The following is a 23,791-nucleotide window of genomic DNA, read 5'->3' on the forward strand; positions in this document are numbered from 1 at the left end:
TGCTCCTCCTCCTTCTGGTCACGGACTCTTCCGGTCAGGTCGGCTAGCTCCAAAAAGTCCATCATCTTCATCTGCCATTCCTCCACGGTTGGTACTTCTTGTATTAGGACTGTGCAGCTGCTCTGGCTGAATCTTGAAAAGAATTGGGTCAAGTCAGGTCAACTCAAGATTTACCCAGAATAGGTTGCAGCAGGTCAGATCAGGTCCACCTGGAGAGTTGGCAAGGGCAGGGAGAGAAGGAAACCCTGATTAAACTTGCATTCAGAGAAAGAGACATTTAAAATCTTAATAAGACACTGTGGAAGGTCCCTGGTTCAGTTTGGGGCCCAAATCCAGGTTGTGTCACTCCTGGGCAATGCTATTTTTCTAGAAGAAGAAGAAGAAAGCTGCCCAAGCTCACCATAAACAACTCCCTCATTCTCTTAGAATGACAATGGCGTCCACCCGAGTGGTGACAGAACTGGGCTCTGGCAAGTTCCAGTTGAAAAAAGGCCCTGCTCCTAGGTCAGGGCAGCTCCAAAACACCCAAAACAAATCTGGGAACTCTCCCTGCCATCTTGCACTGAAATGAATGGGGTGGAATAACAAATATATATCCTAAGAACAAACCAGTTTAAAACCAAACGTGTTTCTGCAGCTTCACTTTTAATTGTTAAATGTACTGGTGAGGTAACTTTTCATCATCATAATCTTCCTAGCAGCTACATCTGCACAGCAGTGGCTTGGCTTGGCTGTCGAAATACGATTTGTTGGAAGAAACTCTCCCCACTTCCTTTCATTTAAGTCTCTTTCTATTACAAGGTTGCGTCTTATTTCCTCCACTGAGCAAGGCTGATCCACTGTGACTCTTGCAATGAAATAATTGTTTGGGATGGTGCAACTGTCTGGACGGAGAAAACTTCCAATTAATAGTTTTCTTGGGTGTTCAAAGATGACGCATGGCATTGTTTGCTCACCCACGTTTTCAGACATTTTGGCGGAATAGCACCCAAGTGCTAAAACAAGCATTTGTAATTTTCTGTGTTGAAACTAGTTCAGATCTGCCTGCTCAAGAAAGTACTTTTTAAAATTACTGGTGACAGGATAGTGTCTGCTTCTTTTATTATTACTTTTGTGCTAGGCTCCATTGCCCAGGCAGGTGCAATCTGTGGCCCTGTGTTGGCTAAGACTTAGTCCAAATCTTTATTGTCTTCATTGGAAAGCAGGGCTGGCATGGCAACGGGACAAGGATCCTGTTTCACAATCCACCCACCCTTGCTGATGGAATGGTCCTCCGCCAGGGTTCAGAAGAGAGCCAGTGTGGTAGTCTCGTAATCTGGTGAACCGGGTTCGCGTCTCCGCTCCTCCACATGCAGCTGCTGGGTGACCTTGGGCTGGTCACACTTCTCTGAAGTCTCTCAGCCTCACTCACCTTACAGAGTGTTTGTTGTGGGGGAGGAAGGGAAAGGAGAATTTTAGCCGCTTTGAGACTCCTTTGGGTAGTGATAAAGCAGGATATCAAATCCAAATTCTTCTTCTTCTTCTTCTTCTTCTTCTTCTTCTTCTTCTTCTTCTCCTTCTTCTTCGTCTTCAGAAGTGCCCAAAACCCCTTTCATGGAAATCAGCCAGTGCTGAGTATTGGCATGGTGCAAGTCAGGTCTCCAGGGTCTCAATGGATGATCAGAGTGAGAGATTCAAGCTATACAAGAGCTCGAACCCAAGCTTAGGACATGCTGTGGTCAATCCTTCCCTCAGGTCCCTTGTGGGGTGTGAGCTTTACAAACCCGCCTAAAGGAATTTCCTGGACATAGCTGGCAGTCTGAAGGCAGTGTCAGCCGTTTTGCAAAAAAAAAAAAAAAACCTCCAGAACTTTGCCAAAAAAAGCTCAACCAATTGGGACTAAGGGACCAGTTAAGGTTGGGAGAGAAAAATATTTTCCAGCTCTGACTACCAATAGCCCAGTGAGGTTCTAATACTGACGGGGGATGGTTGGGATGCCACATGGATGAGGCATTTTAGAGGCCTCACGCCTCCCTCCTCTCACAAGATCTTGCAGAAAATGCCACCCCACATGAGAAGATGCAACTGCACCTCCTCACAACTCTCTGGGCCCCACTCTGCCAGACCAAGTCGCCCCACACCTAAGTAGCACCTAGAGCAAGGCTAATCACAGTCACCTTGGATGTGTTGAAAGAATGAAAAACATCCATCTTTTGCCACTCATTTTGCCAGTACAGTGGTACCTCGGGTTACATACACGTCAGGTTACATACGCTTCAGGTTACAGAAGCCGCTAACCCAAAAATAGTGCTTCAGGTTAAGAACTTTGCTTCAGGGTGAGAACAGAAATCGTGCTCCGGCAGTGCAGTGGCAGCGAGAGGCCCCATTAGCTAAAGTGGTGCTTCAGGTTAAGAACAGTTTCAGGTTAAGAACGGACCTCTGGAACGAATTGAGTACTTAACCCGAGGTACCACTGTACATTTATTCCTTTGTTTGTAGAGTTCTTTCCGTTTCTATGTTCTCCAAGTAGGATTAGCATTGGATACAGCCCAATATTTTAAAGGGGGTGATGTTCTTATCTTCTCTCATACGTATATTTTTATACTAGAATGAAGAACAGAACAGTAATAAGTCATGTCCTTAAGTGCCCCTTAGACTATCTCCCTACAGCCACATCCCACTGCTTGTCCCTATTTAGTTAAACATCCTCTTTAGTTCTGCTCTTCAGGCAGGGGTGGCGTTGCTTACGTAGGCAAAATTGCACAACCCCACACAAAGGAGGCATCTAAAGACTTAGGAGAATGCCAAGGATCTTGTATATATTTACAATTCTTTTTTAAGGAAAAGAAAACTGATGGGGGAAACTTCAAAATAGCCCACTGCGGACTGAGCATGCTTACTAAATACAGTGGTACCTCGGGTTACAGGTGCTTCAGGTTACAGACTCCGCTAACCCAGAAATAGTACCTCGGGTTAAGAACTTTGCTTCAGGATGAGAACGGAAATCATACTCTGGTGGTGCAGCGGCAGCAGCGGGAGGCCCCATTAGCTAAAGTGGTGCTTCAGGTTAAGAACAGTTTCAGGTTAAGAACGGACTTCCGGAACGAATTAAGTACTTAACCTGAGGTACCACTGTACTGTTGTAGGCAGGGGGAGGGAATATCATGAAGGACACCTCGGCACAGCAGCGTTTTGTTGCAGGCCGCAGTTGCAGCCAGATCCTATGCATTGATTCGTCTTGCTTTCTCTGCACATAGAAAGCAAGCATGTTAAAGCAGGGCTGGCCCAGGACATTTTGGCACCTGAGGCTACCCACAAAATTCCTCAGGGAAGAAGGGATGAGTAAAGATCCACATCAGGAACAAGGGGTGGAATCAAATCAGCTTTACCAGATGGTTGCAGTGGGAATCAAAGGCTGCTGTGGAGGCGAAAGGGCCCCACTCTGGATCATAATGTGTGGATACAGACCCCACAAGACTCCAGAGGTCAGTCCCGTCCCCCCCACACACTTCCTCCCTAGGGTTGGGATTAGACCAGCAGCATCTCCCATTCACCAAGAGGCCTTTGTAGACGTGGAATTGGTGGGGCTGCTGAGCAGGCAGCATATCCAACCTCCAAGGGATGAGAGCCAGTGTGGTGTAGTGGTTAAGAGCAGTGGACTCGTGGACTTCCGGGTCGGCGCCATCGCCGAATGGCGGGCTCCCTCCGAGCTCCGGAGGGAGCCGGCTTGGCAGGGGCTGGGTCCTACCGCACCGGCGATGCGGGGACCCTTAAAAACCACGGCCAGATTGAGGCCGTGGACATGGAGACTCGGCTGGCACCGTTAGCGCCCTCCCGAATCGTGAAGGAGCCTTTTTAAAGGCTACGGATCGGGTGCCGGGGAGAAGCGTGGTGCTTTGAGTTCTCTGCTATCCCTGCCGAGCGCAGCCGCATGCCATCCGGCGGAGAGCGCTGACTTCTTCTATTGAAAATTCGGCTCTAAAGAAGAACCTGTGAGTAATTGGAATATGGACTAAAAAAAGGGGGATAAATTTTTAAAATTCGGAGCGAACGGGGGAGGTGGAAAAAAGGAAGTCAGCCTACCCCTAAATTGTAGAAGAGCCAAAACAAAGGACTGGACAACTAAGATCGAGTGTAACCTTATCTTGCCGAATCAGCAACTTCGCGAGGGAAAATTATAAGATTGAGCTGGAGGAGAAAAGTGGAATTGTTTTAAAAGCAACCCCCCCGGAATCCCTGGAGCGATTCGTGAAACTGCCTGGAGAAAAGTGATGGAGGTTTTGACAGCTGTCAAAGAGCTGTCAAAAAGGAAGATTAAAATAGAGACTTTGTTATGAGGACTTTGCCGGTTATATTTGTTACAAATTGAATACAAACTGTTTTAAATATTGGTCAACAAGCTACTTGGTCTGGTGGATGTGATTCTGGAAGGGAACTTTGTTACTGCAATCCACCTAGAGGAGCCGAGGGACATTGCATGTGTTTTTCACAGGAAATGTGAACAGTTGAATGGAACTTTCAATCTCCTGGGAAACTGCAGGAATGGAACACTATTTTGTCTACAGAGGTCTACACACTACAGGAAACAATGGAACTATTTGTTGGAAAATGCAAGGAATATGATGTAATGCTTTGCTTCATGAATAACAAACCTCTGCAGAGACACTAGAAACTTCTGGAAAAAGAACATTTCTGTGGGAGAACAGAGAAATAAAAAGGAGGAGAATGATTGATAAGAACAAGGAAACAACAAGAACTGGACAGAACTGGGGGAACATTTGGGATATTCAGGTTTGACAAGCTTATGGATACAAAATTGGAGTTTTTACTCCTGGATATAAAAACCTGGATAGAAGAAATGGGCCCTTATTTGATAGACTCCTTCTACGATTGGACATCCGTAATTAAAGACTGGCAAAGAACCGGAGGGACATAGTGTAATGTGGGAACTCCAGGAAGATATTAGAAGTGGAGGGATAGGTGAAACGCAAAGGGGAAAGAGGGGAGGGAAAATTGGAATCCAAAGGCTGTAAAATTATTATTTATATTTATCTTATTTTTATCTGTACTATGTTTGAAAGGGGAAAACCCGTGGAAGGGTATAGATCGATCTTAGGGGATGAGAATTTGGATAAATTGGGTTATTGACGAAGAGTGTAATTTGGGGATAAGAATTTGTTGAATTTAATTGCTTATTTGGAAGATTTGGAACACAAGAGGGGGTAGGGAGGGGAAGTCCTAGTTATTGGCAATAGATTGGATTTAATTTGTTATGATTTGTTCTAATTTGGAAAACCTTAATAAAAATTATTATAAAAAAAAAAAAGAGCAGTGGACTCGTAATCTGGTGAACCGGGTTCGCTTCCCCGCTCCTCCACCTGCAGCTGCTGGGTGACCTTGAGCTGGTCACACTTCTTTGAAGTCTCTCAGCCCCACTCACCTCACAGAGTGTTTGTTGTGGGGGAGGAAGGGAAAGGAGATTGTTAGCCGCTTTGAGACTCCTTAGGGTAGTGATAAAGCGGGATATCAAAATCCAAACTCAAAGCCATCGCTGCTACCACAGCGGCAGCAGGAGAACCAGGCAAAGCATTCCTTGGAGGCTGGATTGGCTGGCGCTGTGGAGCCTGCCGCCTGAGGCAGCTGCTTCACCTTGCCTCACGGGTGTGCCGGCCCTATGTCAAAGATGAAAGATGAGGCATGCCAATTCCTGTCATTAAACCTTCCTATGGGGGATGGGGAATTTAATGCAGATTTTTCTAATTCATGCCTCCTGAAACTGAAATGCAACTGGGTTTTTTAAAATCTGTACTCGTCCGAATTCTTCAATGCAGTTTCTCCAACAATGAAAACCTACACAAAAATGCATTGTCAAAGTGTGATATGCACCTGCAATGAACATAATGTGCAAACGTGCATTCTGTTAGGAACCATATTAGGAAAAATGTTGGTTAAAATGCAGTCAAATATCTGTGGTGACCTCTTTTTTTTTAATGCAAACTGATGCAGAAAGAGTCAAAATGACCTTGGCCGGAAAAATGAGGAGTAAAATGCAACAGAAATATCTGATCATCACAGCATGTTCTGACACTGAGCAAAACATCTTCCCTTTTCTTTTTCTTTTTCTTTTTAAATTACCCAGTAAGGCATTGTGAAAACAGCCATGATGGTACCATTGCTCAATGATGAGCCCTTCTCCGGTTGCTAATCAGAGGATGTTGTAGCAGACGATGAGTCAGAGCAGAGGGAAGTTGTGAACTGCTATATAAATCGGGGAGATCCCGCTAATAATACAAACAAACAAAGGGAAACCATTTACTCTACAGGCAAGGAAGACACCACCATGGCTGTAAGGATGAAGAATCTCCTTGTTCTTCCATTCCTGCTGTTCATCATTAGATCTTCCACTTTTGCTGCTTTACTGGGTCAAGGCAACGAGGATGAGAACACCAGGCTTGTTAAGGTAAATATTCGCTTCAAAAGTTTCATGGAGCAAAAGCACACTTTTCTATGCTATTGCTTCTTGTTGTCGTGCCAGGACTAATTGAAAAAGGAGGGCTCTTTGGCGCTCCTATTTTATTGAGAGCCAGTGTGGTGCAGTGGTTAAGAGCGATAGACTCGTAATCTGGTGAACCGGGTTCACGTCTCCGCTCCTCCACATGCAGCTGCTGGGTGACGTTGGGCTAGCCACACTTCTTTGAAGTCTCTCTGCCCCACTCACCTCACAGAGTGTTTGTTGTGGGGGAAGAAGGGAAAGGAGAATGTTAGCCGCTTTGAGACTCGTTCAGGTAGATAAAGCGGGATATCAAATCCAAACTCTTCTTATGTTCAAATCTAGCCCTTCTTCTAAGGCTTTCAGGACAATATGCACACAGTTTCCTCCCTGTGCATGGAATCATAAGCTGGAAGGGGGTCTTGACAGTCATCTAGACCACCTGTTGCTCAATCTGGAGTGCCAGATGCAACAACAGCATCCCTGACAGATTGCCACCTTACATTCCCCCAGTGATGGGGGCATTTTGCCCTTACATCCAACCCTCCCCTAATGCTAATGATAGACATCAGGGATTTGGGGGCCTTGTCATTGTTGTCACCAGCAGAAGGACCACTGGCAGTAATTTGTCACCTACTTGGGTGGGTCTGCAACACCCACAATAGTAGAGTGCACACACACACACACACACACACACACACACACACACTACACAGCATCTGACACTCCCATCAACATACTTCTTGGAAAAGTCAGGTATTGGTTGATTCTAAGAGTCATACCTATTTAGCTGGCTTGGATTTTCACTGTGCATTTAAAAAATAAATCTCTGGGCTTAAAAGGTGACCTTGTGATATCTTGTGTGCCTGTGATATCAGGAAATATTCTGTTGTCTGCATAAAAGGCCAAGATTGTGCGCCACTCCCATTCCACATCTAGAACCTGACTGAATTGGCTGCTGAATATTACTTCCACTCTGTTTATCTCACATTTTTATCTCACATTGGAAACACAAAGGGTCTAAAAGCCCCTCTCTCCCTTCCTTCCTTCCCTCCCTCCTTCCCTCCTTCCCTGCCTCCTTTTCTCTGTTTCCCCCCGGCAGTCCTATTTAAGTAAATTCTACAGCCCTGAAGGTGAGGCCGTGGCCACAATCAATATGGATGATGATGTCGCTGTAACAGAAAAGCTCAAGAAAATGCAGAAATTTCATGGGCTACGAGTGACCGGGAAGATTGATGCCGAAACAATAGCAATGATGAAAAGGGACAGGTGTGGTGTCCCTGATGTGGAGCAATTCACCCTCAACCCAGGGGAGCCCAAATGGGACAGGAAGAACATCACATACAGGTAAAGGTTTGTGAGTTTCCCTTAGGAGTGGGCGGCTTCAATAAGGAAATGCTCTAGTCCTCAATGTACTTGCTCAGGAGTAAACTTAGGACATTCTGCCTACTGTTCTATGCAGAGTTCAGCATGCCTAAGGTTATAGATTTCACTGGGCTCAGCAAGACCTGATTTTTCATAGAACCATTGCAGCACATGTATTAGGATGATAGCCTATGGCCATGGTTGTGAGAGCTATGCAACGAGGCTTACACACACACACACACACACACCGCAAAAACAGCATGAATGCATGAAAGTACACACTCACTCACACTACCACTGCAATTGAGAGCGGGGTGTGTGTGTTAGGGATGTGCATGTACCCTCCTCACACAGCAAATCAGGGAGATTTGGGCTCTGCTGCCTGCAAATTTCATCCACTTGTGTGAAAAGCAGGGGAAGGTTACAGCCATTCTTAGATGCATCATTGCAGTCAGTGGGGACAAAACTCCTTCAGATTAACAGATCAAGTTGGGTTCCAAATAATGAGTCAAATCTAAATGACACAGAGTGGATTTGAAAAAAGATTGGGATGCTTCCAAAGGCTACAGGTATAGATACAAGGTGACTCTTGTGTTCACTGCATGTCCCTAGTATATGCAATTAGCAGACAGGTGATAAATCTTTTCTTTTTACTTTAAAGACATGCCTGTCTTGGGGCCAAAGTAGAAAGGCATGTCTTTGCACTTAGTGTGTGTGTGTGTGTGTGTGTGTGTGTGTGTGTGTGTGTGTGTGTTTATAACCAGACTCCACTCGCTTGACTCATCCACCGGGCTGCTATTTGTATTTGCTTTGCTTTCTTTTGATGTACAAGTCAAATGGAAAGATATATTCAAATGTGTCTCTACACCAGCCTTCCCCAATCTGATGCCCTCCAGATGTGGCTGGACTCCAATTCCCATCAGTACCAGACAGCATGATCAGGGGTGATGGGAGTTGTAATCCGAAACCACTGGATGGCACCTGGTTGGGGATTGTGGTCTGTCTGTCCAACATACCATTTCGTTCTATATTCCGGTTGCCTAAGCAGTGCTTCCCAAACTTGGGTCTCCAGCTGTTTTTGGACTACAACTCGCATCATCCCTAGCTAGCAGCTGGAGACCCACATTTGGGAAACACTGGCCTAAAGGAATGACCTTGCGCCTTTGTTTGTTTGTTTGTTTTGAAAGGATTGTAAGCTATACTCCAGATATGCACGAATTCTATGTGGAGAAGGCAATCGAGGCAGCATTTAAAGTTTGGAGCAAGGCAGCACCTTTGGAATTCAAAAGAGTCACGGATAAAGTGGCAGATATAGAGCTCTCTTTTCAACGTGGAGGTAACCCTACAGTGCAAGAACAAAGTCACCATATGTCCAATTTTAATGATGATGATGATGATGATGTATTGTTTTATATTCAGACCACTATGATAATTCTCCTTTTGATGGGCCTGGTGGGACACTGGCACATGCCTTTCAGCCAGGGAGCAACATTGGAGGAGATGTCCATTTTGATGAGGATGAAACCTGGACCGCAGGGGGCCCACAAGGTACCATTTTACAACACTTCCTTTCTCAGCACTGAACTGAATAAAAAGACTACGCAGCGCATAGGTGACGCAAGGATATAAGCAGCTGATTTATGCTAGGTCCCCAAAGGCAGGCAAAGGTGATTGGCGGAATAGATTATATCCTTCCAGAGCACGGTGTGTCCTCATTCTGAACTCTTCACTACATAAAGCATTTCTACGAATGAGAGCAGCAACATAGGTGCAAATGGAGGCAGTCCATAGTAGCTGAAGGGCAGGGAGTCGGGTGAAGTCAGGAACAGGCTTGCAAGCAGGGAACCAGGGCGTGTCAGGAGCTCTGGCAGGAAAGCAGGACAGGGTTTAGGCAGGAACTAGCAACCAACAATGTTGCTCCCGCAACTTGGGACTGGGGCTAGCTAGCTTTTATCTGCCCCAAGGCATAGGGCGGCCCCGATCCTCTGGTGACTCGCCCCTCCTGGCCTGGAGGCGAGCACTCCTCCTGCGGGAACTTAGTTCCCTCCGCCTCTCTGCCCTGAGCCTCTGCAGCTCAGGAGAGGCTGGAGGGTTACCGGACCCAGAGGCAACCTCAGCTTCCTCTGACAGGGCTGAGAGTGGAGCACCTGCAGGCAATGGGTCCTCCATCACCTCCGGAGCCAGAGCAGACTCAGCTGGTGTCTGCACCTGAGGATCCAGCACAGGTGAGGACCCTTCAGGCTCAGGCCCCAGCCCCAGCTCAGCTGGTTCTGGAAGCGGGGAATCCTGTGCAGGCTGGGATCCCTCAGGTTCAGCATCCGAGTCCGAATCCCAGGCCATCACACTGAGGCTCTAGCCCAGCCCTTTCCCTCCTATGCAACTTACCTATCCGCAGCAGTGAGAGTCCCATTGAAAGCAATGCAAACGGGACTTAGCCACACTAATTCACATCCCAATAGGACTTGAGGCTAAATTACATACAATGTTAAATGCATTCATGAATGTAATGTGTTAAGGACTTGGCTTTCTCTTCTTCCTAAAAACAAACCCCCAGAGGGATATCAGGATTAGTGCTGGGGCATGCTGGAAATTAAAGTTCCCCACTTACCCCATCCCACCCTCAGCATTCTGATGAATATTTCCTCCCTGTAAACTGTCCTACAATCAAATTTTCCTTTGGATCAAACACAATATTTTTTTATTTTATTTATTAAATGCATCCACCACCCTTCCTCCAAAGATCATAGAGCAGTTTGCAGCAGGAGATTCCCTCTTCTGCCAAATAGCAAGGGGGTGGAGTGATTTTCATCAGGACTGCAGAGCAGGGAAAGGGTCAAAAAGCATCTCTATGCATCATGGTCCCAATCCTGAGTAGTGTCCACCTCACTGGGGAAGCCAGACGTGTTAAATGTAGCTTGACCTGTCCTTCCTTCCTTCCTTCCTTCCTTCCTTCCTTCCTTCCTTCCTTCCTTCCTTCCTTCCTTTATTTTTCTACAAGGAGCTCAAGGTACTTTACGCGAATCTCCCCCTCCTCATTTAATGCCCAAAGTGACCCTGGGTTGGGGTGACTGGCCTAAGGACTCCAACTCCCATCAGCCTATCAGTGAGCTTCCTGGCCAAGTGGGCATTTGAACCTTAGTCTCCCAGGTCCTGGTCCGACACTAGCCCAGAGTTTCCCAACAACCTCCAGCTGTTTTGGACTACAACTCCCATCATCCCTAGCTAGCAGGACCAGTGGTCAGGGATGATGGGAATTGTAGTCTGAAAAAAGCTGGAGACCCCCAAGGTTGGGAAACACTGCTCTAGCCGCTAGACCCCAGTGGCTTGGTCACATTCTGCAACCCTGATATGCAGAGCCTGCACTCATCCTCTGAGCAGCAGCCCCTAGTGAAAGCATGCCTGGAGTCTATATTCTGACCCTTTTTCTACTAGTTTCCCCCCTAATGGAACTATGACCTCCTTTTCAGGGCACAACTTGTTCATCGTTGCTGCCCATGAGATCGGACATGCTCTGGGTCTGTCTCACTCCACTGACCAGGGGGCACTGATGTACCCCTCCTACACATACTCGGACCCCCGCACATTTCAGCTCAACCAGGACGATATTGATGGCATCCAAACCCTCTATGGTAAGGCTAAGAGAAATCACCATAAAGTTGAAACGCATGTGTTCTTAAACAAAGGAATTGGTTTTGCCTGCCCGTACCTTAAGATGGGAGTGGGGAACATTTGCCACTCCAAGAACGACATTTCCTTCATGGCAACCTTTTTTGGGGGGGCAGCATGGCACTGGTGGCCAGAGGTGAAAGAATGTAAATTTTCACTTGGTGAAGTAGAATTGGTCCTCTCTATCTTCTCATCTTGGCAAGCATGAGTCCCTGTTGCTCAAGGAAGATGTGACGCAATCTCAGAGGAGGTTCTGGTCTAGGGAGAGAGGAGATGGCTTGGAAGGGGTGTAGCTTGTGGGGGGGGGGGAGTCCCAAGAGTGGGCTGGAAGGCTGTCTTTGGCCTTCAGGACTGAGGTTACCCATCCCTGTCTTCTGGTCTTCTGGAGAGGCACTGCTGCTCTCCTTTGTGAAAGTGTGACATAATTCTCTCTGCAAAAGAGGGAAGAATAATCGAATCATAAAATTGTAGAGTCGGAAGAAGAAGAAGAGCTTGGATTTGATATCCTGCTTTATCACTACCCGAAGGAGTCTCAAAGCGGCTAACATTCTCCTATCCCTTCCTCCCCCACAACAAACACTCTGTGAGGTGAGTGAGGCTGAGAGACTTCAGAGAAGTGTGACTAGCCCAAGGTCACCCAGCAGCTGCATGTGGAGGAGCGGGGAAGCGAACCCAGTTCACCAGATTATGAGTCTTCTGCTCTTAACCACTACACCACACTGGAAGGGATCCAAGGGCCATCTAGTCCAACACTTTGCAATGCAGGAATCTCAGGGAAGGCATCCATGACAGGTGGCCATCCATCCTGTCTTGATGTTGTGCTTCTACAAAGGAGAAGGCCTTTCCCACTCTTATTTTGGAATGACTTCTGGCATGGGGGCACATTTGCTGCCAACGCTTCAAGTTTCTCGGTGCTGCATGAAGATTTTTGTAGGCACATAGGCTTTTGAGTTTTGGAATTGTGCTATGTTTTTTAAAATCTTTTTTTTGTGAGGGGTTAAAAAACAGCAACCTTGAAGTTTGCCATTTTGGGGGTCAGTGATGGTTTAAAATTGGATCTATATGTTGCACGAGTTAATTTCATTCACCCTTCCGTAGATCGCCCCTGGGATGTTTTGATGAAGGGTGGTTGCAAACCTATTTTAAATAAATAAATAAAGCTGATGGGTGGACCACAACCTACTAGAATATGGATGCATCTTTCAAGGGAAATGGAATGCAATTCAGAGGTGTTTTGCCATAGGTCCTCTTCATTTCAATAGGGTTTGCATAGATTGGGCCCACATCTGAAATATGCCTTGTTGCATCAAAATGAGACTTGCTTTGCCAAAAAATAATAATATTTACATTGTAGCAAAAGGCTTTTTTTTTAGTTTAACCTTCACTGAATGCTGCTGCTCTGAACATCACCTTGCTTGCTTGTTTGCTTGCTTGTTTGCTTAATTACTTACTTACTGTATTTCCATATGCTTAAGATTGCTTAAATTATCCACTTGACATGAGGCTTCCTTTATTTTTCTTTCCATTTAGGAAAACCTGATATCCCAGTAAAAGGACCCAAAACACCGGAAGCTTGTGCCCCCAGCACCACTTTTGATGCTGTCACCACCTTACGTGGAGAAATGTTGTTCTTTAAGGGCAGGTAAGTTGCTTTCTTAAAACACCACTTTGAACAAAATTTCCATCTCCAAACAGGACTTGCATCTCTAATGCCTTGCTCCAGCACCCCACCTGTGCCAAAGCATGCACTCAGACTCTCGGCCCTGCATTTCGAGGCGAGGTAACAACAAAATGAGCCATAAGAAGCCATAAACAAATGACATTAAAAACAGCAACACCACATACCTATCGGTTCAATTGTATGTGCCATGATGGAACAATTCAGTGTTGTGTGACTCTCTCTTACACAGACAGATGACAGATCAGTCTATGGCGGCTTCACCCCACAACTCACAAAATCAGGCTAATAGTCTGGATTCATTTCACCATTTTGTCACAAAAACAGAATCACAGAATTATGCAATCATAGAATGCAGAGAAAAGCATCAGACTGAAGTCAGAGCCCTGGACCACGTAGTTCAGTACTGTCCACATTAACTAGCTCTCTTGGGTTTGAGACTGGAGTCTTTCTCTTTGGAGATGCCACTCACATGTTTCCATCAATGTTTTCAAATTAGGTATTTCTGGCGCAAACACTTCCAGTCAGGTGTTCAGCTCGAATTCATCGGTACCTTCTGGCCGAATCTGCCATCTGGAATACAAGCCGCCTATGAAAATTATGAAACTGATAACTTCATTGTTTTTAAAGGTGAGTGGCGAACTTCGATTCCCTTGCAAAATTGCTGGGACTAGCTTATGCTGCAGAATAAGTACAGTGGTACCTCGGGCTACATATGCTTCAGGTTACATACGCTTCAGGTTACAGACTCCGCTAACCCCGAAATAGTACCTCAGGTTAAGAACTTTGCTTCAGGATGAGAACAGAAATCGGGCTCCGGCAGCGCGGCAGCAGCAGGAGGCCCCATTAGCTTAAGTGGTGCTTCAGGTTAAGAACAGTTTCAGGTTAAGTACGGACGTCCGGAACGAATTAAGTACTTAACCTGAGGTACCACTGTACTGAAATGCATTTGGTCAGTGTTCCTCAGCCAGCATGGCCTCTTCAGGGTGCTATGTGAAAGCCTAGGGTATGTAGGCAGTATTTATTTAATTGGCTGCCTTATCCTACGTACCGTATACTTATCTGAAGTAAGTTCTGTTGGGTTCTGTGGAACTGAACCCCAAGAAATATTGCAGCCTGACCAAGCGAAACTCGCTCATAGAATTTGGACTTCACGTTCTAAGTTCTGCCACATTGCTGTCCTTCAGACTTAGCCAAGGCTTAGCAAAGGTTTCACACACTCTCAGCGACATTGCAGAATGGAAGCTAGAAAGGCCTTCGTTTTTGTAATACTAGCTTCTTCCATCTATCAAAGCTAGCATTCCCAAAAACCTTTTCGAACAGTACAATACTTTTGGGGGATGAACCTTTGCACATTCCAGTCAGGAGTTACATGTTTCACTTGTGTGTTGTTTGTATCTGCATTTTAGGGAGGTTAAATAGCTGCTGTTTGTCTTCATCCACCACTGAGAAGAAAGGCAATATTTACCCCTGTGTTCCTTTGAACCGAATAAAGGGAAATGTCGTTTCCAAGCCCAGTGTAAGGCAGGGGGTTGGAGTGTTTTGCTGTTAGGAAAACATTATTTAAGAAGCAGATAAAAGTTCCTAAAAGCTTTAAAGAGGGTTCCAGAATTTTCTTTCATGTGTAGGAGTGGCACTCTAGGCTCAATTGGTGTCAGATGGAGGTGCAAATAAAGGGAGGAAGTTGCAGGCTGCAATTTTCGGAAAAGGAAAACACACACACACACACATGCTGTCAGCACACATTCTGACAACAAGTTTGGAAGTAAGACAATGTGTGCTGCTGATACTGTGAGTTTTGCTGTGTCAGGATTGTTAATTACTGGATTGAGATTATACCATGCTGGAGAGATAAAGAAGGAATGTAAATGGTTTGTATATACAGTGGTCCCTCAGGTTACATACCCTTCAAGTTACCATACATACGCTTCAGGTTACAGACTCCGCTAACCCAGAAATAGTACCTTGGGTTAAGACCTTTTCTTCAGGATGAGAACAGAAATCATGCTCCAGCAGCACGGCAGCAGCGGGAGGCCCCATTAGCTAAAGTGGTGCTTCAAGTTAAGAAGAGTTTCAGGTTAAGAACGGACCTCCGGAACGAATTAAGTACTTGACCCGAGGTACCACTGTAATAGTAACAGAAAATGCTTGTGCAGCCAGTCAAGCTCTTGACTGTGAATTTGAGTATGACTCCTCTTCTTGTCCTCTGTCTCCAGGGAAAACTCTGCTACAAACAGTGAGAAGTGGTTTTACCGAGGTGCCACCACACAAGCACAAAACGCAGCAGAAGTGTGTGGGCGGTAACCTCTAATATTTTACTACATCTGCTTAGTAGGACAGAAGAGTCCATGCAATCTCTCTCACACAGGGAGAAAGCAATAATTTAGCACTCGATCTTCAGATCACCTTTTAATACCAAGCCACTTTGGATACAATCATATGAGCATAGCCAGCAGTAACCATTAATTCATTCATTCTTAAAATATTTATATACCCTAACTCTCTATCAAACCTTCCTGAGGCATCTAACATAAAATGGTTTCCCTATAAAAAAAATTTATTTAAACAAAACTGTTTTCCTTGAATTACATGGAATGTTATCCCCCTCTCTTTCCCCCCCAGGAAACAAATATTGGGCTCTAAATGGATATACCATTGAATCCGGCTACCCTAAGAGCATCTACCAGCTGGGCTTCCCAAATACTGTGAAGAGAATTGATGCCGCGTTTAGCGATCCAGAATCTGGGAAGACATATTTCTTTGTAAATGAGAAGTATTGGAGGTATGGCTTGACTATTCTGAAGTTCCAAATGAGGGATGGAACAGTCTGTTTTCAGTCTGGTCGATTTTGCCAACATTTATTCATAAGTCTGTCCTGCCCCATTTCCACACCTGTCTGTGATTTTTTTTAAAAAATGCATAGATACAAAAAATATTCAACTGCAAACTAAAATATGTATTTTATCACAAAATGCCTATTAAATGCATATTTAAATAAGTATTTGATAATAACACACATATTTATTTATGGATTTAAAACAAATTGTAGAAATGGGAATTTCAGTGTACACTTTTCTAACCCCATTTTGTCCTAAAACATGCATTTTAATGCATTTTTTGAGCTGAAACTATTGAAAAATTTGGAGAAGTGTGGAATATGAAGGATAACAATATTCAGATCTGTATATCAGTCCAGGATGTACAAATTAGGTTGGGGTCTGCTTAAAATACAAACGGAAAACTCTCTTTTCCTAATGTGTCACTCTTAAACTATGGCCACTATATATTAATTTACTTGCATATATATTTTTTCTTGCTTTCATTGAGGAAACCCAAGGTTACAGATTCGATCTGTGAGAACATATCCTAGTATTCAGGAGGAAGCAATAGAGGCTGCATACATGCCATATATTTAAACACATATAAAACACATGATGCTGTTGTTGTTTGTTATTTAGTAGTTTAGTCGTGTCCGACTCTTCGTGACCCCATGGACCAGAGCACGCCAGGCACTTCTGTCTTCCACTCCCTCCCACAGTTTCGTCAAACTCATGCTGGTAGCTTTGTTCATGGCTTTGAGAACACTGTCCAACCATCTCGTCCTCTGCTGTCCCCTTCTCCTTGTGCCCTCCATCTTTCCCAACATCAGGGTCTTTTTCAGGGAGTCTTCTCTTCTCATGAGATGGCCAAAGTATTGGAGCCTCAGCTTCAGGATCTGTTCTTCCAGTGATCACTCAGGGCTGATTTCCTTCAGATGGATAGGTTTGATCTTCTTGCAGTCCATGGGACTCTCAAGAGGCTCCTCCAGCACCATAATTCAAAAGCATCAATTCTTTGCCGATCAGCCTTCTTTATGGTCCAGCTCTCACTTCCATACATCACTACTGGGAAAACCATAGCTTTAACTATACGGACCTTTGTTGGCAAGTTGATGTCTCTGCTTTTTAAGATGCTGTCTAGGTTTGTCATCACCTTTCTCCCAAGGAGCAGGCGTCTTTTAATTTCATGACTACTGTCACCATGTGCAGTGATCATGGAGCCCAAGAAAGTAAAATCTCTCACTGCCTCCATTTCTTGCCCTTCTATTTGCCAGGAGGTGATGGGACCAGTGGCCATGATCTTCGGTTTTTTGATGTTGAGCTTCAGACCATATTTTGCACTCTCCTCTTTCACCTTCATTAAAAGGTTCTTTAATTCCTCCTCAGTTTCTACCATCAAGGTTGTGTCATCTGCATATCTGAGGTTGTTGATATTTCTTCTGGCAATCTTAATTCCGGTTTGGGATTCATCTAGTCCAGCCTTTCACATGATGAATTCTGCATATAAGTTAAATAAGCAGAGAGACAATATACAGCCTTGTCATACTCCTTTCCCAATTTTGAATCAATCAGTTGTTTCATATCCAGTTCCAACTGTAGCTTCTTGTCCCACATAGAGATTTCTCAGGAGACCGATGAGGTGATCAGGCACGCCCATTTCTTTAAGAACTTGCCATAGTTTGCTGTGGTCGACACAGTCAAATGCTTTTGCGTAGTCAATGAAACAGAAGTAGATGTTTTTTCTGGAACTCTCTAGCTTTCTCCATAATCCTGCGCATGTTTGCAATTTGGTCTCTGGTTCCTCTGCCCCTTCGAAATCCAGCTTGCACTTCTGGGAGTTCTCGGTCCACATACTGCTTAAGCCTGCCTTGTAGAATTTTAAGCATAACCTTGCTAGCATGTGAAATGAGTGCAATTGTGTGGTAGTTGGAGCATTCTTTGGCACTGCCCTTCTTTGGGATTGGGATGTAGACTGATCTTCTCCAATCCTCTGGCCACTGCTGAGCTTGATTCCCCCAAAGAATCCCAGGAACTATAGTTTGCTAAGGGTGCTGGGAATCATAGCCTATTTTCATAGTCACAATGTTTTCCGAGACATTATTTTTGTACGTCATTCCATTTTTTAATGGTTCTTTCCATCAATCTAGCTGATGGCCTTGTTTATAGAAGTGAGAAGTTTCCTTAGCTTTCCGTGAATTGTAAATAAAACCTATTTAGGTTGTTTTAGCTTCAAGTAACAATGCTTGTCTTTGATCAGGTATGATGAAATTAGACAATCCATGGAAACAGGTTACCCAAGGCTGATAGCCCAAGATTTCAAAGGAGTTGGCAAAAAGATTGATGCTGCCATACAGCAAAATGGTAAGTAAAGGAATAAATTGGTGCCTTTTTTAATTGTAGAAATAAGATTCACCTGGAACTCAGCAAGGCTTAAAGAATAGTCCAGGATCTCATATATTGTGTTATTAAAATGTATTAATTGCTGTGTTGTTTTAATGGATTTGTTTTGATGCATATTTTAAAGTTGGTTGAGCTTTTTTGGGTAAAATCACTGCTGACGTCCAGATTTTCCCGGATATTTTTAGTGATTTCTACTTTGGCAACCTCATACTTACTCAGCTACTGATTCAGGCATTAAGCACTACATTAATTTAATAACAGCAGGAACCATTGTAGACATACCCTAAGACTGGACTTACTCCAGTTTTACAATTTTGCCTGAACTTCGATACAGTCATGAAATCATAACTTTCTTTTTTTCTTTCCTTTGCAAGCACATCTCACTTCTTCTGAAAGAGATTTGTTATCCCACCTTTTCATTTATCCCTATCTCTTTTCTCCTTTTTTAGGGTACATCTATTTCTTCCGGGGAAGACGGGTGACTCAGTTTGATCCTCGGAGTAAAAGCGTTGTTCCGCCCATTCGAAAGAGCAACAGCTGGCTGAACTGTTAAAACATTTAACGAGTGCTTTCTAATTATTAGTTAGCACTCCTGTTGTGCCTAACCTTAATTTATAAACAGCAAATCCTCCTTTATCTACTGTCAACTGATGAATCAACAATGGCACGTGGAATTATCTTCTCACCCAAACGTACAGAAATTTTGGCTGAGTAAAACGTGCCCTAAATGTGCTTATGCAATCCACTGTGTTGTAACAGATGTGACTCTGCTTCTTCTATAAAAGACTTGTTATGAGGAACATCACTGTGTGTGTTTCCTTTGTGATTTTCTGAACCGAACACCACATATAGATTCACAACCAACCTACTAAAACCAGTGCTAACTCTCTGAAGTCAGAGAGGAAGAAGTTCACCCTTTTGTAACTCTTTGGCCTGATTCACACATTTATGTGCCTCATTGGATTGGTCATCACTTGATCATCACTGGATAAGTCAGTATGGAATTGCCATCTGTAGTTTTATCTCTTTGATGGCTCATTCACTCGTGAATAATAATAATAATAATAATAATAATAATAATTTATTTATACCCTGCCCATCTGGCTGGGTTTCCCCAACCACTCTGAGTGGCTTCCAACAGAATATTAAAAAAACAATAGCCTATTAAACATTAAAAGCTTCCCTAAACAGGGCTGCCTTCAGATGTCTTCTAAAAGTCTGGTAGTTGTTTTTCTCTTTGACATCTGGTGGGAAGGCGTTCCACAGGGCGGGTGCCACTCCTGAGAAGGCCCTCTGCCTGCTTCCCTGTAACTTGGCTTCTCGCAGTGAGGGAACCGCTAGAAGGCCCTCGGCACTGGACCTCAGCATCTGGGCAGAATGATGGGGGTGGAGACGCTCCTTCAGGTCTACTGGACCGAGGCCATTTAGGGCTTTTTAAAGGTCAGCACCAGCACTTTGAATTGTGCTCGGAAACATACTGGGAGCTAGTGTAGGTCTTTCAAGACCGGTGTTATGTGGTCATAGGGATGGGGGATAAATTCAATTCAGTTCACATTTAAAGAGGAACCTACCTAATTTGCACTTTGTGAAATTCACAGTTCACTGGATTTTGCAACACAGTTCTCCAACCAAGTAATGTGTACAAAAATGCATACACTGAGGTAAAGTGTGCAAAAAAGAATTTGCATACAGGTGGAAATGTGCATTTTTGTCCAAACTGCATACAAAAAAATGCTTATTAGGAGAAATTTGTGTGACTGCGGGATACATCAGGCTTCTCCACAACTGAGCAAAATGTGGATTCACACCTGCCTGTCTCCCCATTGATGTAGAAGTATCCATATGATTTTCTCTTCATCCCATTGTTTCTTCCTTTAAATGTGGGGTTTCTCCATTCTTGCAGCGTCCAGAATCCAGAGTTGCAGAATCAAAAACCAACAACCCTACATATAAAGGAGGAGAAATCTGGGACAGCAATAGAGCGAAACCCACATTTTTCTCCAGTTTGATCAAGGCCATCTCCTTCTTGAAGCCTTTCTCCTTAAGCCCTTTGGAACTTTGGTAGGCCCTCAAGCATGTTCACTTCATCAAATCTGGCCCTCTTTGAAAAAAGTTTGGGCACCCCTGAACTATGTGATCTTCAGGGTTGATTCCTCATACTGAAAAAGACAGCATGGTTAACTGGCACAAATTAACACATGGTCATCCCCACACACATAGTTTTTTTTCTTCAGCAGCCTTCATGAATTGTTGGCTGAACTCTCCCTATTATCGAAGTACTATTTAATATACCCATTTTCCACAGACCCAGAGGCTCTGGGAGAAGGGAGATGAACCAGTCATACAACACTTCCCAGTTTAGCTGCTCTATCTCACTGGGGTACAAAGGATTGGTTTCCCCAAAGCGCACCATGGTTGTGTATGGTGCATGCCATTCAACCCAGGACAGCACTTGGTAATCCCAGACTGCACACACTGTGCCATATGTTTGTGTGTGTGTGTTCAGATCCTGATAACTCTTTTTTTTAAATTACCCGCCAAACCAATTTTTATTTATTTATTTTTTGCATATGAAATTACTATAACAAACAACAACATCATTTTGAAGTTCAGGGTAGAGGGACAAACATTTGACGGGGGAAAGCCGGAATATGAATTCACCTCAGGAATGGGGTAGGGTTGCCATATTTCAAAAAATGAAAATCTCCTCCCAAAATGAAGCTTTTAAGCTATTTTTAATGAAATTTGCCCCCCAAAATCAACACTTCTAATATGGTCTGCCTTACACCCAGGTTCTCCCACACATTTAAACCGATTTCCGAAAATTTCACCCGAACGCCATTTTTGATGGACGAATCCCGGCTATGTCCTGGAGATTCCGATTGTATGGCAGCCCTAGAATAGGGTGGATCCAATTCAAATCTAGTAAAGCTCCCTTCGTCCATAACCAGATTCAAATTAGGGTTCTCACTCTGCTTCCACCGTCTCGGGGCGGGGGGTGTGTTAAAAATTATTACCTTAAAGAGGCAGGTAAGAGGTGACAGTATGCTCTCACCCTGTGAAGAAGAAGAAGAAGAGTAGTTTGGATTTGATATCCCACTTTATCACTACCCTAAGGAGTCTCAAAGCAGCTAACAATCTCCTTTCCCTTCCTCCCCCACAACAAACACTCTTTGAGGTGAGTGAGGCTGAGAGACTTCAGAGAAGTGTGACTAGCCCAAGGTCACCCAGCAGCTGCATGTGGAGGAGTGGGGAAGCGAACCCAGTTCACCAGATTACGAATCCACCACTCTTAACTACTACACCACACTGGCTATCCTGAGGGATCTTTTCTCAGCTGCAGATAACAAGCAGAACATAATTTGTAGCTGGATTGCTTTGGAAAGGGAAGGGGGAAAGAGGAAGAAGAAACCCGTGGGCAAATCATGAATTTCAGGTGTTCCAGCTGAGCACTAAAAATTCATCCACACCCACAAAGGATTTCATATGTTTCACCAAACATCCCGAGGGAGGGGGATGAAGACATTGCTCAGTCCCAGTCCAGCAATTCTTAAAATAATGGAAATGTAGGGCATAGGAGATGCTTACAGGGGACCATTTGAAGGTGGGCAAAGGAGGCCTCACATCTCCTATATCCACTAGATCTACTTTGCAAATGCTCTCCCAGGACCCTGATCTCCCAGTTACGTTCATTTCCAGACAGATTTGGAGACTGACTCAGCTTCTTAGAAAAGAACCTGTGGGCAGAGGGAGAGAATAAGAAGGAAGAACAGTGCGGAAGGGAATTTGGTAACGTGAATTGTGTCTTTCTGCATTTCAGTAGGAAGACGATGTCACAACACGAAACACTGATGTGTAATCTTTTCTCGTTTACAAGCAGCAATTATGACATCGCTCCATGTCAGTGGTTTACATTCTTTACTAGTTTCCACTGTGGGATAAAGATCAGTATGGAGAGCACACCTCCTCTTGAGGCTATGTGCTTTTCAACATGCCTCTTTGGTGACCTGAAACTAATGAAAAATTGCAAGAGTGGATACCTACCTTGAGAAGAGAAAAGCAGAGGAGGAGTCTTCATGGAAGAGAAGGCTATCAGTCACTACAAGTCATGGTGGCTATGCTCTGCCTCTGTGGCTGGAGGCAATAATGCTTCTCAGCACCAGTTGCAAGGGAACACAGGGCTGTTGTGCTCATTTTTTGCTTGGTTTCCCACAAGCATCTGGTTGGCTGTTGTGAGAACAGGATGCTAGACTAGATGGACCATAGGCCTGATCTGGCAGGTTCTTCGTATGCTCTTATGGAAGAACCAGTGGAGAATGAAAGGTTGGCCAGGGCCAAGCCCAGAAACCCTAACAAAATATGATGACACTGTAGCAAGAGCTGCCATAGGATCAGGGAACACACACAAAGACATATATTTCAGAGCACTTTTAGTCTGAAAATGTTCATGGACAAACGCAATGTTCTTATGCACTTAAAGGCCAGTATAATAACAATAATAAATTTTTATTTATACCCCGCCCTCCCCAGCCAAGACCGGGCTCAGGGCGGCTAACAACCAATAATAAAAACAAGTTGATTAAAATACAGTTTAAAAGATTAAGATACAACATTAAAACATTAGGGTACAATCTCTTCATAGGAGGAGAAAGGAAAAAGAAAGAGGGGGAGGGAATCAAATTGGCTCCAAGCCAAAGGCCAGGTGGAACAACTCTGTCTTACAGGCCCTGCGGAAAGAAATCAGATCCTGCAGGGCCCTGGTCTCATGAGACAGAGCGTTCCACCAGGCCGGAGCCAGTGTTGAAAAGGCCCTGGCTCTGGTTGAGGCTAATCTAACTTCTTTAGGGCCCAGGACCTCTAGGGTGTTGCTATATATGGACCTTAAGGTCCTCCGTGGGGCATACCAGGAGAGGCAGTCCCGTAGGTACGAGGGTCCTAGGCCGTGAAGGGCTTGATATATAATATGATATAATAAGATGTACATTTTGTAATGTTCTAGAGGGGCCTTTCCAAAAAGAGGTCTGCAGGGTGGCAACATAGGAATGGGCATTTTAAGCTGTGGCTTTCCATTTGTGGAATGCTCTCCCTGAGGAAGCTCTCCTGACGCCTTCATTACATATCTTTAGGCATCAGGCAAAAACGTTTCTCTTCAACCAGACGTTGGGCTGATTAACATTCTACGACACTTTAAATGTGTCTCTGGGAGGGGAGTTATTGCTTTGTTTTGTTTTGTTTTGTTTTGTTACGTATTTTGTGTTTTCATTTTGCATTTTTATGTTGTGAACAGCCCTGTGGTCTTCGGACGAAGTAAAACAAAACAAAAGTCACACCAAAATGACTTGCTCATTGCACCATCTTGATTCAAAATGGCGCTGGGAATCCAAAGGGTGAGGA

General features: G+C 44.4%; 1 protein-coding gene across 1 annotated transcript in view; it reads left to right on the forward strand.

The window, feature by feature from the left end:
* Positions 1–23,791, forward strand: part of LOC310842773 (uncharacterized protein) — a 69,326-nt gene that overhangs the window by 29,130 nt on the left and 16,405 nt on the right. The window contains exons 11-21 of the mRNA XM_083734910.1: positions 6,189–6,439; positions 7,572–7,816; positions 9,022–9,170; positions 9,254–9,382; positions 11,302–11,463; positions 13,031–13,142; positions 13,678–13,808; positions 15,801–15,960; positions 18,255–18,358; positions 18,847–18,945; positions 23,685–23,784. Of these exons, the coding sequence (XP_083591036.1) occupies positions 6,189–6,439; positions 7,572–7,816; positions 9,022–9,170; positions 9,254–9,382; positions 11,302–11,463; positions 13,031–13,142; positions 13,678–13,808; positions 15,801–15,960; positions 18,255–18,358; positions 18,847–18,945; positions 23,685–23,784 (1,642 nt within the window). The remainder of the gene's footprint in view (positions 1–6,188; positions 6,440–7,571; positions 7,817–9,021; positions 9,171–9,253; positions 9,383–11,301; positions 11,464–13,030; positions 13,143–13,677; positions 13,809–15,800; positions 15,961–18,254; positions 18,359–18,846; positions 18,946–23,684; positions 23,785–23,791) is intronic.

This window comes from Podarcis gaigeae (assembly GCF_964106915.1).
Source record: "Podarcis gaigeae genome assembly, chromosome: 4".
Taxonomy (NCBI): Eukaryota; Metazoa; Chordata; class Lepidosauria; order Squamata; family Lacertidae; genus Podarcis; species Podarcis gaigeae.